Source organism: Mastacembelus armatus, chromosome 24 (assembly GCF_900324485.2).
Source record: "Mastacembelus armatus chromosome 24, fMasArm1.2, whole genome shotgun sequence".
In the NCBI taxonomy this organism is placed as follows: domain Eukaryota; kingdom Metazoa; phylum Chordata; class Actinopteri; order Synbranchiformes; family Mastacembelidae; genus Mastacembelus; species Mastacembelus armatus.
The window spans coordinates 18,932,309-18,947,597 of NC_046656.1; the positions used below are offsets into that span (position 1 = coordinate 18,932,309).

The window sequence follows — 15,289 nt, forward strand, 5'->3', positions numbered from 1 at the left end:
TTGGGTTCTCAGAGGAATAATTGGGGATTAGTAGGAGTGATATGTTTGGCCATATGAGGCAGAGCTGTGTACGTAATAAATGAATAACCTGGCTGCTATTGGATAGAGTCAGCTTTTCCTCATGTAATCAAACTGAAAACTGTGATATATTTGCAGTCACTGAAAAAAGTGCTGGTTCTCTATTTCACTTTGGGCAAAGACTGATCAATCTCACAGCTAAAAATGAGAACTCCAAATGCTCTAAATTGATTAATTATTAATTCTCAACAGATTTAAATTACTCAGCCTTATCTGTGAAATAGTTTCCATTTGGTTTCTTGTGATACTGGCCCACTTATGATTCTACGTTTTCCTTTTGTAACAACATTATTTCACGCATCAGGCCTATAATTCATGTTTAACAAAACAGTCAAATCTGAGCACCATAATTGGCTTTGTGCATGGAAATTAACATCTATTCCCTATGAAAGAATTTATCTGAATTTAGCAGCATTAAAAGTGATTGTAACAAATCTGCCATGTAATTTGATTAATATTTTGTTTCCTTCTACAAACTTGTACTGTAGGCTTTTCCAAATGTAACACAGCAGAAGCAGGTAGAGTCTGCATTGTTTTCCTTTTTGTACAGTTTTATGGGCCAGCTCTTTGGAAAAGAAATGGTGTACGTTTAACCATACTGATTTTAAAACATATTAATACTATTAATATCCTATAAGGTCAATAAAGTAATGCCACCTCAAAGAGCTACAGCAGTAAAATGCTTTTCCACATAAATACATATGCATATTCACAGGGTTGACTTTACTACACTGAGTACTTTCATTAAGTAACATCTTCAATGCATGTTGTTTTTTGTTTTTTTTTGTACTTTTACACTGTGGTAATAGTACTTAATATTTTATAAACTTAATATATAAATATGAGTTTCCTTTCAGGGTTGAATAAAATTCATCTCATCTCATCTAAAGTAAAGGATTTAAATACATCATTGATCCTGAAATTCTGCCCTTTTAAGTGACAGGGTTTTACATATTGTAACCTTAATTTGACAAGAACAGTAACTGCTCCTGTACCTGTAGTTGTCAGGGAAATGTAATGTACAATATACAGTAGAATAAAATGGAAATACTCAAGTAAAGGACAAGAATCTCAAAATGTTAACTTAATTTGATGTGTACCTTTTAAATATTCACTGCTTAAAACTTCAGCAGATGCATTTAATTATTTTCCATTGCTGATTTTAAATCAAATCATGGCCTAAACATTCTGCATTACAAATCCAATCTGAATATTTATGGGGCAGCATGTAATCCTCTACACATGGCTGATAGTCCTGTCCACATTTGCTCACATGCCTGATTCAAGCGAGCTTTCCCTTCACCTGACTCCATCCACAATATGTTGTTTTTGACATTTCATCAAATTTTAGCAGTTTCTGCTCCAACTGGCTCAACCAAAGCTGCCTGTTACTCACATCTTCCATTAGGTTGATTAAGTAGGCCTGGGTCATGTGTTGGAATGAATGTGGCAGCAGGAGTATATGATATGATTCATGGTTTTGGGTTGCCGTGCTTTTCATAGCACCTTTATTCAATCTCCCACAGTTCCTGAGCAAATATTTGTTCTTTTATTCTTTGTCTGTATACAAACAAAACTTACACAGTAATTTTTTAATAAATTCTGGTGAATACCAAAAGGTTAAAAAAAAACTTTTACAAATTAACAAACAAAAATTAGCTGTCAGAAGCCGTTACATTACGACAAAATGAACAGACCTATACACATCTTAAGTGCCTATTCTTAGAGTTTGATTTGAAGATTGTGCTTCGCTCTAGTGTCACTGGTTTGGCCGTGTGTTTGCATTATTGATCAGATAAATAACACTGGGTGAGGACCTGTCACTGGGATAGTTGGAAATAGTAGGACACTTTCAGACAAAGCTTAAACTAAGCAAGAGCACACATGCTTCTTTTTTCCCTCATATACAGACTGCTTTATATAAAAAGTGCATTGTAAAGATATACAATGAGTTGTTTAAAAGTACTATATTCTCTTTCTGTGAAGCTGTAATAAATTTGTAGTGGTGTCTTTTCATTGTGGCAGGCAAAAGTCTGTGTTAAAGGGCAGGACCAGTGAAGGTGAAAGCCTGCAGCAGGAAGCTGAATGGTTGCCCGTGGTAACAGTGCCTCCTCCTGTTGTGTTACCACTTCCCAGGGATGGGCACGCCACATTCATACCAACCCACAAATGGATGGGCTGTACGTCGGCCAATAACTCCAAAAGTAACTGGCTCCTGTCTGTAAGCACGATAAAAACCTGCAACAGAAAAAGATCAATACTGTTCACAGCCATTGGCCACATTTCAATCCAGATTTAGCACAGTTGAACTTAGTTTCTATACAGTGCACCATGTTCTACATGTAAATATTGGGAGTGTGGTGCCACAGTTCGTGGTGCTAATTCTGGAGTTGGGTGAATAGTGATAAATATTGCGAATGTGGTCTTTTATTGTTGAACAGTTTGAAGTTTCAGACATTAAATCTTTCTTTAACACACTAAGAAAGACATTACTTTGACAAAATTAAAGCCAGGTATCAGGAAAAAAAAGTTAGCTGTGGTGTATTTCAAGCAAGTTTAACATATTCTGAAAATACTAATTGCCAGGAAGTTATGGTATTAATCCTAAGATGTTATGGTAGAATTAGTAAAACGCTCTGCAGTAATGAAAAACACATGCAATTTGGGATAAAACATGCAAATGCAAGAATTCATTTAATATTACTCTGCATCTGTGTTCTGCAGAGATAAGATCAATGCACCTGGTCTTCTACAGAGCCAGAGAATCAGATCATGTGGAAAACATAAGAATAAGTTAGGTCCAAATGGTCATGGTCATGGTCATGAATGAATCATGTGTGAAGTCTGTTCTTGCTTACCTTGTGCTGAAGGCAGATGATTCGAGAGGTAGGCTGGGCCCGTCCTTCCATTCCTGTAGGAGTCCACAAACTGGCAATGGTCCTCTCCCTGTCCAAATGTGTCTCCTATGCTGTAGAAAGGCTCTGTAGAGGGAAGAGGAGACAGGTTCAATCACTTAAAGTTGATTATCTCCACAAAACAACATCCAGTGCTGCGGTGGTGGAGGAACAGCAAGGACAAATTGGTAGGATTGAGGTCTGATTATTAAAGAAAAGTGGTAATAGGATACATTACCTCGAAGACCATCTCCCATGAAGATCTTGTATCGCAGAGAGTTGCATAGAACCACACCCACAAACTTCCTGTACCACGTGCGCTTAACGTACTGGCTGCCCTTACAGCTGCTGTGGGTGGGATTGTATTTGAAGGTAAAGGGGATCCAGATCGGCTCTCCGCCTGTGGAGCGAAAGTGAATCAGAGGAGGAAATGGTTCGTGTGGTGCCAGGAAAGCATGCTTTTAATTTCTTTTTGTTAAGTCGTTAGGGATGTCTCAGTGCTTTGCAATTACACAACAGCAATCAAAGGAGTGTTAAAGATGGAAAACAGAGTTAGATCCAGTCAAGTTGTTTAACAGAATGATGGCTCCCTCTTTAACACCAGTGCAGCTTCAGGACATGGCTTGTTAACCAGAGGTATATATGGACTCACCAGGTGGTCTCTCAATTAGAAGAGGATCATCTGAAATAAAGAATGCGATCATTTCACCAGGGCTGAAAAACACTCAGACACTTCCATTTTTATTTATTAATCTGATTATAATACACATAATAAATGCAGTTTACACGTGGAGGTCTGCTCCTCCATCATGGATATTTTTCTTTGCAAATATCTCTATATATGTAGAGTAAAGTGACATTTTCATTTTTCCCACAAACTACAGTAACTTTTTCTACAGTAAAGAAAGAAAATCTAAACCCAGTGTGAGGCTTGCGCTCTAGTCTTTGGGGCATCCCAAACTTTATCTGTGCAGTTGTTGACAGAACACACACCTGATTCAGTGACATAGGTGAGCGTATCGCTGAATGGTCCCAAACCAAACACATTCTTGGCCTGCACTTTGAAGTAGTACCTGAATTTAAAACAAACCACAACATAAGGATTTAGTGGGAGACGTAGGTATTAAAGTGTCATTCCGCCAGTTTTGTTGTGACTGCATGAAGGTGAGGAACATGTTAATGGTCGTAGCAGATGACTTGGCTTGCTTCAGTTAGTTTTCTATTTCTGTAAGTCCAAAGAGAACACAGCACAATAAAATCACTATTTCAATCATGTTGAAGGCCAAAAGATGTAAGGAGAGTGGAGAAAAGGCAGCAAGGGAACAAAGAAACATCTGAACAGGTGGAGATTACTGGATAGAAGAAGAGGATAGGAATAAAAGACAGAATAAAGAAGAAGTGAGGAGAAAGTAAAGTAGATAGACATATGCTGAAAGAGAATGGATAAAGAGAGACTTCTCACTCAGAGCCTCATTACATTACACAAGCCTTCAGATTAAAAACAACACCACCAATGACAACTTTGAGAGTTTGCAAACTTTTCCACTGTAGTTGGCTGATGTTTGTGCGAGGGTGTGTTCATTCATGCAGCTCTATGTCTGTGTATGCTTTCGTTTACCCTGCAAGGTCACATACAGCAAGTTCATGGTCTGTTAAATTCTAGCCAGAAATTTTCACCACATAGAGCCACGAGACCTGGATCCAATCAGCCCATCCATGTAACAACAGTGACCAAAATATATATCAGAGAGAGAGAGGGAGAGCGGGGACGGCAAGGCAGCTGCACAAAGATGATGTAATCAAAGGAAACTGGAAAACGTAGAAAATGAAAACGTGAGCCAGAATTTAAGACACTGAGTAGACCACAAAATACTACATCAAGACAAGCTGGCCATTTGAAATTTTCAGTACACAGATCATGCAGCTTTATCAAGAGCAGGGCTCTTAGTATCCTGTCATCAGGATATGCTGTAGACCAAATTCAGCCTGGTCATGTTGGCTGCTCTGCAGTTCGCATGACAGCTCAGCCACTATAACCAGTGAACTTGTAGAAGTCAATTATGTACAGTTCTAAAAACATTCATGTGTGTTTGAAAAGAAGGGAAAAATCAAGCATTTAGCTTTCATATCTATAATTTACCTGTATACTGTACATCTTCTATATAACCTGCAGTGATTACTTCAGATCTCTTTTGTAAATGAGTCCTGGACACAGCAGAAGAAATATGTACTGTAGCTTACAGGACTAAAGTAGGGCCACTAAATGATTCTGAGTGTTTTCTCAATGAGTTGATGAAGAGGCCAAGGTGTTGTCATCAAATGGCTCTTTTTTCTAACCAAAAACCAAAAGAACCAGGAAAAGTAGTAAAGTCACATTTCAGGTGTTTGAAGTGACAGATAACTGACCTTTAGCAATAAATGACTTGAATAATAAATTCATTATATTGTCCATGTAATTAAAAGTTAAAATAATTTGGACAAGTTGTTGACTTTTGAAGCCCTTTGTAATTAATTAAGAAAATAATTAAGCAGCTTTACAATATGTGGCTAATCTTATGCGCTAGAAGAGGGTTGGATCCAAGGAAAGGCATCCACATGTTGTATGTGTGCTAATTAGTGCAGCAGCTCTGGGGAACAGAAGCCTCCAGCAGGGGAAATGCCACCACTGTCCTGGAAACCCTCCTGTGTTTAACTGTAACCCCAGGAGAAGCACCATCGTGAATACAAGCTTGTTTCCAGGGAGGGCAGATTTCTTTTTAGCCTCTGGGAAAACTTGACTCTGGCATGCTGTTCTGCTGATAGTGTAGAGAAGCAGGTATTTGTTCATACACACCTCACATCCTCTGCAAAAAAGCACAACCCATGGCTCTGTGGCACGAATGTGAAAACACAGTCTAATAACTGAAACAGGCTGTTTATATCTGTGTCTAAATGTCAGATAATGTGTGCTGGATTTATATTCCACAAATCTTTTTATTTTTCCAAGATCTGTACAGAATCACATTATTGTGCAAATTCAGATTTGTCTCTTAACCTGCTTCCATTTAGCCAAACTGATTTATGCCATGCTTTTCTGATCTCCTCTGATAAATGAGCATTGAAAAAAGTCAATATCCAATGCACACAGTGCTCTGTTTAGTGTCAATGTGGTTAAGCTCCTGGGACCTGGAAGCACTGTGCATGTATGAACGTGTGGGTGTTGAACCAGCATGTGTGCGTACACTAATCTAAGCAGAAACCAGGCGATACAACCATATTACCTGGAGTTGGGTTTGAGATTCTCCACAGGCAAGTGTGTCCCGCTGGAGGATCTGGAGGACCATCTGTTGTTGAGGACGTCATCATATGAAGCACTGTGGACCATGTAGCCTGCAGGAAACAATTTAAAAAAAAAAAAAAAAAGCAAGAGCTCATTACTTATTAGAAAAAAATCTGATTCACTTTAATAGAAGCTAAGTAAATGGAGAGATTGTGTTGAATCAAACACAGCAATACCCTGAGGCTCATCACAAAAGGAATGGACTGATGTTTTTTTTAAAAATACACATATTTCATTTTTTGCAGAGATAGAAAATCAATCCCAACCTAATCTCTTTATAGTAAATATGAATTTACTGCCAGCAGCTGTGAAGCTGGAATCCCAGAGATTTAAATAGCCTGACTCTGACAAGAAACAACTATCAGCATGACCAAAGGACAGTAGGTAACAGATTTTGCATCATGTTTCTTCGTTTAGGCTCAGTAACATCCTGCAGCCTCCAGTCTTTGCTTGTCAGTCTTGCTTTTATGAAGTGACTGTGCCTAGTTATTGGTATTTTATGTAGCATTATTCCTTTAAATAGCCTAGAGAATCTCTATAGTGGCATTCTTCAGCCTGAAAAGGCTTTTTTTCATCTCACAATAGCTCTGACTGTTTATAAGGTCTTAGTATTTATTTTATGGTTTCAATTATTTAGTTGTGGTCTCCAGATACGTTTAACTCTGAAGAAAAAGTGTTCTAAGATTTTCTCTAGCTGATGATGACTGTCCTCCCATCTGTCTGCTTTTTTTCTTCTCAGTCACGCAACTAATGCTCAGAATCCACAAGTAACCCGAGGTCACGCAGCCCTCGATCGTTCGCTCAGAGACCAGATCTGCCGAACATCAATCCACTGACTGTTTCTATTGGACTTTTGAGTTTGAGTTTCTATTTTTACTGGAGCCACACCAACACAGCTGGCTGCTGACAGGAGAGAAGGGAAATATTAGCTACTTTGTTTTTCTTCTTTCGGTTTTTCGTTTCTTTTCTATTCTACATTGTTAAACTGAGGTTTGATAGAGTGGTACTGTCTTTGCCATCACCCTCTGTGCTCTATTGTTCACTACTTTAGGTAGAAATTGATTAAATTGTTTCCTAAGGAGTTGTTGCTTTGAGCCAAAAGCAACACTTATAATCCTCAGTGAATAATGTGCATGTTTTGCCCCAAAAATGTGTCACAGTAAATTAAACCAGAAGTTGCTTTTAGGTAAAAACTCATTATATTGCCCCTCATTGCTTGAGTCCACTCCCTAACAGCTGTTTCCATTCACTTCTTTTAAAAACCGTGACCCATAACTCACAAACATCCATGTAGCCTTAGATTGGATCTGCATGTGTGAACTGTACCGGTATATGTGTGTGTGTTTCATGTAATTTAAAAAAAAAAGATCCTCTTTTACAGTACACCAGCACTCTATAAGGAAATTCACACTAACTGACATGAGATGTTCACTTTATATGTACAATCATGCATCTCCTGTGAAAATTGACATCACAGTTAAAAGTAAATATATATACATCTTTGGAATGCAACAGTGCCGAGTGCAAAATTGTCCAGAAAATTAGATAATTATTAAATGAAACATTAGATTAATACAGAAAGTGTCAAGACATTTGAGTGAGCAAAAAGGAAACACCAAGAAGAAACGAAGGTAAGAAGCTGAGGAACAGACCACTACTGACCTACTGTCTGTTTTACACATCAGAGGACGGGCCGGCCCACAGCGTGACCAGAAGCTTATGTTTTCTTGCCAATAAAAACATATTGCTTCTCTGGAGGGCCAGAATGTTATTTTATAATATATCACCATCAGTCAATATACCATAGGCAGTTTTAGACTTCTTGTCATATTTTATCACCTGCCCAGTCACTGGCATCTCTGGCAAACCCAAATCACTTTAAAAATACGTAAAAATGAAATGGCACATTTTAATATTTAAAATTTTAGCCAAGTTATTACACAGGTCAAAAGAAACACCAAGCAGATACTTACAATTGCCTTTCTTACCTGACACCATATCACCTTTGAGTGGCTGCGCCCAGTCCAGGATAATAAATGAATGGCAGCCCTCCATGGCGACCACAGTGAGGTTATGTGGCTTGTTTTTGGGAGGCTGGTTCTGAGTGGCTGTAAAACTGTCATTTCTCATCAGGTCTTCCAGGATGTCAACCTGTAGATACTCCAGAGCCTCCGTCAAGGAGCAAGGGGCCCCTGGGTCCTTCTGAATGTAGTTCACATAAGGAGCTGATGGCGGGAAAAAGTGGTGGGAAGAAATCAAGCCATTTATTTCATTGACGTAGATGTGAGAAAGTTATTTGTTAATATTGGCAATCAATTCATGTATTTATCTTGGATTGTTAAAAAAAATCAATCTCAGTGGAATAAGCCTTGTATGTAGCGCACAAGGCAAAAGCTAATATTACTTTTCCACGTCATATTATTTCAGTTTTGTCAGTCCAGTCATTTTTAAAAGAATTTGATTTAGCCAGGTCGCTCATGTGACTGATCTCTATGTGGTCTTTCCTTTGTGTCTTCTATTTCTTTTTTCCATGTGTTTTCAGTGCCAGCTGGACTTTCAGCTGTGAATACTTCAGATATCCCACAATTCCTAGTCTGACTGGGACTTGGAGGGAACCTCTGGACTTGCTCCCACCTCTCCAGATGATTGGCCCTCTGCGCACGGTAAGAGTCTTAACAGATCAGTATCTACACATCATCGACACACGTGGGTTTAGACTGTTAAAAGCTCTTACTGTGTATACCAACACAGTAATTTGGCTTGTGTATTCTGCATTCTCACAGTGAAATACATGATCCGTCATCATGGTGAGCAGATTTATGTGTCTGTATGGCAGTACAGCATCCACATGTCCAGGATCTGTGCAGGGTCATGCACGTGAAAGATCCAGATGTTTTGCTTTGTGTTCATTTTTAAATGCTGAAGGCATCTCTCTACAGAGTCGAGCTGTTTTCTGCCTGTTGAAAAAGTCCAAAACATGGACAAAATCTGGCGTCTGTGAGCTTGAGGTGGATCAAATCTCACTGGGAAATAGTATCAGGACAATGTTACTCTAATATCTGTCTAGTACATAAATTAGCATTTTAATAGTCCAAACATCCTGGCGCTCATTTTCTTCTCCAATGTGGCAAACTCCATCCATCTGGAGCTTACTGTAAAGCAGATACACGCAACTGCTAAGAATTATTAGTTAATACTTTTTTCCCATTTTTTGCCTTGAGCTATTCTCATTCAAACTGAACCAAACCTGGACAGACGGAGACAAAGGAGACGACTCCGTCAGACAAGTTTATGCAAAACATGTCCGTGTACTGGCAAACTGCTGAATTGGACCTAAAATATATTAAACTAATAAATAGTAAAGAGGATGTGTAGATTGAGCCAACAGACTCTTTTGTCTCTGTGCTGAGGTCAGCACCCTGGGTCTTTATGATTTCCACTGCGTCTCTGCTCTTGTCTGTTTTTATCTTAGAGCCTGGGAGACAAATGGATTTTTCAGGCAGCTTTATGAGAGGAACGTGATCATGAGAAAATCTGTTTACCAAGATAGATGGTGTCCAGATTAAGTCATGTTATTGTTGAGCTGTTCCTTCAGGAGCAGATGAAACAGTACTGATAAGGTCACAGTGATATAAGCTTTCTCATAAAGATCATAGACAATGACAGGTTTCAGTCTATCTTTAATCAATAAATGACAGTGGAGCCGTTACTCAAGATTTTATCTGAAGTTGCCATGGGGAGTACAGCACAGCCTGTGAAAACAATCGTACAATGTCTTCTGTGGCTGCGGAGGAGCTTTGTCAACTGAGAAAATGACTCATGAGACATCTGTCATGTATCTTGGCTTAAGTTGCATTATGGGAAGGGTAGTATCTAGTGTTTTTTTGGAACATGACTCATCTTAATGGCTAAAAATGAGCATATCGTTGCTATAATCTGTCTTTTAAAAGTCCCCCCAGTTTTCTATTAAGTCACCGCAGTATTTTATATCTTATTGATAGAGCTCTTGCCATTTCAGCTGTTAATACGCTACGGGCTCTCCAACCTATTGAAGCGGTAGAAGTAAGTTTTATTTATTGGTTTGCAAATATAGGCTCAAAAGAAAATGTAGTAGAGTAGATGCTATTTTTATTTCTGTCAAGAGAATATTTTGTTCTGTTTGGACAAGCAGATCAGGCAGGAGAGGCCAAAGCACACAGGAAGAGTAAAAGGAACACAGGGGGCCAAAGATTACTGCTATCAAATCTGTAGACCCTGAACAGCATGTCCTCTGTGAACTTCTTATAATCCAGTTAAGATTAGATGGAGCCAATTTAAACTCAATCTGTAATTTCCTAGTATTATATGTTTATTTATATACAGAATAATCATAATAGGCAAGTAGATTGTTTTAAAATCAAGCCAAGTTTGAGGTGCAGATTTATTATGTCTCCTCAAAACAACAGAACTCCCATCAGCCTGGCATTATTTACAGCACCACACACACACACACACACACACACACACACACACACACACACACACACACACACACACAGGGACATAAAACATGCATGGTCAAACTTACTCTTTGCCCCTTTCAGCTAAGGATGTATGGTATTTATTTTTCCTTCAGGTCAAAAGTATGTGTTATTCTTGTTAGTCTCTCTGGCTTGAACATTATTTGAAAACACAGAAACCACAAGATCTACTCTCCTGCTTTTCAGGAGCAGCTGTATTATTCGGGGAAGGATGCTTTGGGGTGAAAGTATATTTTGTTGTGTGTCTGTCAGAGTTAATCTCCTTTTAAAACTGATCCATCATGTGTAAACGAAACATGATATTTAATCTGAAATCCAAGTTTAGAGCTACAAAGCAAACTTAGAGGTAATCGGTGGATGAAAAACCAAAAAATGAGAAACCAAACTACATTTTTCTATTCAACTCGTGTTTGGCTAAAGCCAGGATTTGTCTATTATACTTCAAAGCAACGTTAACAAAGAAAATATATAATCTATTGCTTTTCAGAAGTTAGAGGGAGGATTTTTTTTTATAATTTGGTGAACTTACTCATTGTCTGTAGTGATTAAGTTTCTTTTAAAACAATATCCATCATAAATATGGGGAATGTGATACTCAATCTGACATCTGAGGCAGAGTTTAGAGGAGGCTCAAGGCTAAACTCTGGAACACACAAAGGAAAGGTAGTCATGCAAGAGTAAAGGTATACGAGCGTAGATTCACTGACAAACATGCACATTTCTGTCAGTGAGTACCTGTAAATCTCTTCTTCCCACTGAGGTCAAACTCAGATGAAGGGTCTTTGTTGAAGGGTCTGGTTTGTGGCTCCGGAGTTGGGATCTTTGTGGTTGTGGTGCTCGTTGTTGTTGTTGTGGTGGTGGTGGTGGTGGTGGTTGTGGTGGTCGGTGGCATCGTGGTGGTCTGGACAAAAAATTCATCTAGCAACAACACGTGTCAGTAAGCTTTTAATTAAAATAGATTAATGTTATTTACATCCTATAACCTGCTGCTGGATTTCATTAATTCTTTGTAATCCTCAGCATGATCTGTGCAATAAGCCTTGTCAACAACGAGATTGAATTAACTGGGGGCAGATGTGTGGCTAACTTTCAAAAGATTCAACACCCAAAGATATGTTCTTATGTAATGTTTTGCTACCCGTATTTTCCATGTGGGGGTGGGGGTTAAAGGCACCAGCTATTTTACACGTCTCCAAGTTTGACAAATGTGAAGGAATTCAGGGGTGACATTCAATTAGTTCCTTCCTCTTTCTTCACTGTCTTTTTCCCTGTGCTGCACCAGTGGACCTTGGCATGACAGACACATGCGACCAGCTTTGAGCCATGGTGGAGAAATGCAAAGAAAATATTGTAACGCTCAATGTGATTTTTTTTTTTTTAGCAAAACCCCAAAATAGGAAGAAAACATGAAATGCTTCTCACATGCAAGTGGTTTCATTGAACATATAAATACCTGTGGTGAAATTACAGAGTGCAAATGCTAAGATCTACCAAACACTGCATTTTTCAATTCAGATAATGTTTGGTCGAAGCCAGGATTCGTCTGCTATAGTACAAAGCAACGTTAACAACACCAAATTCATTTCATTAAATCATAAGTCATGGCATTCTCCTCTGCTTAGTAATGCAGTTCACATGCAGCATGGGTCTAGTTTTTGGGGAAAAAAATGATTAAAAACAGCCTAGAATGGAAAATGTCCAAAACCCCTGCAATGAACCAACACCAAGCCAAACAAACGTACAAGTAGAGAAACAAAGTGAACACCACAAAGCGAGCCAAAAAGGAAGAGACAGGAAGAGTTAGCAAACCGATCCACTGACGGATGAACAGACAACGAACCGTCAACAGACATTGAGCGTACAGTGTAATTGAGTCTATCCCAGCCCAGTGGCAGAACATCAGTCCGAAGCCAAACTCAGCCAATACCTTTCTTAAGAGCACAAGCACCAGGCACCATGGTCAGTGAAAGCATGTGGTCCATTTCCATTCCTGAGGATCCCTCTGTTAGAACAACCTGAAGCATCAGTCTCTCACAGCTGTCACACATCTCTCTGTTATAAGCAGAGCAGGATTTCAGAAACTACACTTCAGATATAGATAATATTTCTTTTTCACTGGCTCCACGGAATAAAAACACCCACACAGTAAAAATCAATTTATTGCTTGGAAAGACTTCACTGTGGGATATTCCTAAACCAGATATTCCAAAACTTCCTTTGTGTTCACATGCAGGTCCTCAATATAGATGCAGCATCACTGCTTTTCTGTTCATAATTTCTAACTATGACTAATATGGATTAGTATGTGGGGATAGTTTTCTGGTGACTTTAATGATATTTTTCTATTTTGAATTTTTGTTTACTGTTAATCCACAAATCCAGTTTGATAGACCGCTTTGTTTTCAAATCCCCCTCCATGTGTGATGTGATATATACCAATGCTTTGTCTATGCATGTGTTTTAGCCATTGTCTTTCTGAAATAACACCATAACAGAAATGATTTGGTGCTATGTAAATGAGATGAAATTAATGGCAATGTGGAACTGAGAGCTTATAGTGTGTTTTAACCAGCAGTACTCTGACCACAGCCAGGCCCCAGATGTGGAGACTTACATGTGGTTCATGTGGTCAGACACACACACACACACACACACACACACACACACACACACACCAACTAGATCACACAGTTATACACACACACAAACCAGATTACACTGTTATGCACACACACAGTTATATAGCTATAGGAATTTGTGGGTACAGGGAGGAAACACTGAGTGGCCTTGGCCTAGATAGATATGACAGCAGAGTGTTTCTGTGGAGTCTGTCTCAAATATGTTTCACTGAACTCAACTTCGGTTCTGTGAAAATCTATTTTCTGTAGTAGGGGTACTGCAGTATTTACTTTTATTTCTGCAGCAGGAATCTTTTATAGCACAGCAAGAAGGTTCCAGGTTCAAATCCTCTTTGAACCAAGGGCCTTTCTGTGTGGAGTTTGCATGTTCTCCCTGTGTCTGTGTGGGTTTTCTCCACTATGGCTTCCTCCCACAGTCCAAAGACAGTTTGGAGTTAGACTAAGTGGTGACTCTAAATTGGCCTTACATATTAATGTGAGTGTCATTGTTTGTCTATCCTTGTTTGTCAGCCCAGTGATAGACTGGTGATCTGTCCAGCGTGTACACTGCCTTCACCCAGTGACAGCTGGGATTGGCTCCTGCACCCCTGCTACCCTGAATTGGACTAAGCAGTATAGAGGATGGATGAATCTCTTAATCTTTAATGATGCTATCTGTGGTGGGTTTTGAATATCATGCCAAAGACTCACCTTCTGGATAACAGTTCAGTATTCCTTCTGAATCCAACACAGAATACCCATATTCATCTTTTTTGGCAAAGGTTCCAGGTGGGCAGGTTGGGTGTGACAGTGCAGTGGTGGACTCCTCTGTGGTCCATTCAGTGGTGGTGGGTTCAGGTGTGGTGGTGGTGGTGGTGGTAGTGGTAGTGGTCCTGAGGTGAGGCAGATCCAAGCCAAGTACAGGTTTCCCTCCAACCAAAAGCACCTTGTCTTTGGGGTTGACCACTGGTCGGCTGTCTCTGCCGTGGCCAAAGAGGGCAATGCCTTCCTGGTTTACCAAGGGACTGCCCATGTGATCTATTATTCGGTGAAGCAGAGTGAGTAGTAAAGAAAATGTCATATTTATTGATTACTTATGACTTTGTCTTTGTTAGTCATTAATATCTAATTTCTATCAATTATTGAGGTGTCAAATTAGTCTCAAGCTTAAAATACCGAATCCATCCTAATTGTTGTTGATACCAAAATCAGTGGGATACAAATTATTAAAACAGACCTGTAAATATGTTTTTAGGGTAGTGGTGGTGTTAACTTCTATTTAAAATATTGAAAGTCAACAAATACTTCAAAGTTTGTTCAACTGTAGTAATGCAATATTTATTAAAGTACTGTTGTGTACATATTCAAGTTTTGTTTATCTTATATCTAAGATTGACTGAGGTGTATTACCAAATATTGTGCGTCCATCCTCGCCAAGCACCACTCTCTTGGGTTTGCCCTGGGAATCCTGGAGAACCTGCCCATCCTCGTTCATAAGAAGGCCCTGCTCCAAGTCCACAACCTGCAACATGCCGGTAATGAAAGTAAGTACTTACAGACCCTTATCTCTCTCAAAGTCTTAAGAATAATATTTCTCACAATCGAAGCTTACAACTTTGGTTACAGTGTGTTACTTTAACTTAGTTACCCATTTGGTTCCATCAGGTCCAGTGATAAACCGCTGACCAACAGCTTTGCTGGTACCATGAGAGGAAGATGATTCTTTATCATTTGTTGCTGTCAGGTTGGGGCGTCCATTTTTACCTGAATTGTTGTGTGATTAAAGCAAAATTATTGTATTGTATGTACTTTATTTATTATTAACATATCTTAGTTGCTGAAGCAGATTCATGCATAAAC

General features: G+C 39.1%; 1 protein-coding gene across 2 annotated transcripts in view; it reads right to left on the reverse strand.

Annotated features, from left to right (window-relative positions):
• Positions 1–1,607: 1,607 nt before the first annotated feature.
• The window catches only part of fndc1 (fibronectin type III domain containing 1), a 30,056-nt gene continuing 16,374 nt past the window's right edge, over positions 1,608–15,289 (reverse strand). For both annotated transcript variants that reach the window (XM_026318913.1, XM_026318911.1), the window contains exons 11-21: positions 15,078–15,193; positions 14,840–14,951; positions 14,141–14,467; positions 11,547–11,729; positions 8,280–8,516; positions 6,233–6,341; positions 3,966–4,045; positions 3,625–3,654; positions 3,211–3,372; positions 2,937–3,059; positions 1,608–2,316 (exon numbers count right to left, since the gene is read on the reverse strand). In XM_026318913.1, coding sequence (XP_026174698.1) covers positions 2,201–2,316; positions 2,937–3,059; positions 3,211–3,372; positions 3,625–3,654; positions 3,966–4,045; positions 6,233–6,341; positions 8,280–8,516; positions 11,547–11,729; positions 14,141–14,467; positions 14,840–14,951; positions 15,078–15,193 — 1,595 coding nt within the window. In that variant the 3' untranslated portion in view covers positions 1,608–2,200. The remainder of the gene's footprint in view (positions 2,317–2,936; positions 3,060–3,210; positions 3,373–3,624; positions 3,655–3,965; positions 4,046–6,232; positions 6,342–8,279; positions 8,517–11,546; positions 11,730–14,140; positions 14,468–14,839; positions 14,952–15,077; positions 15,194–15,289) is intronic.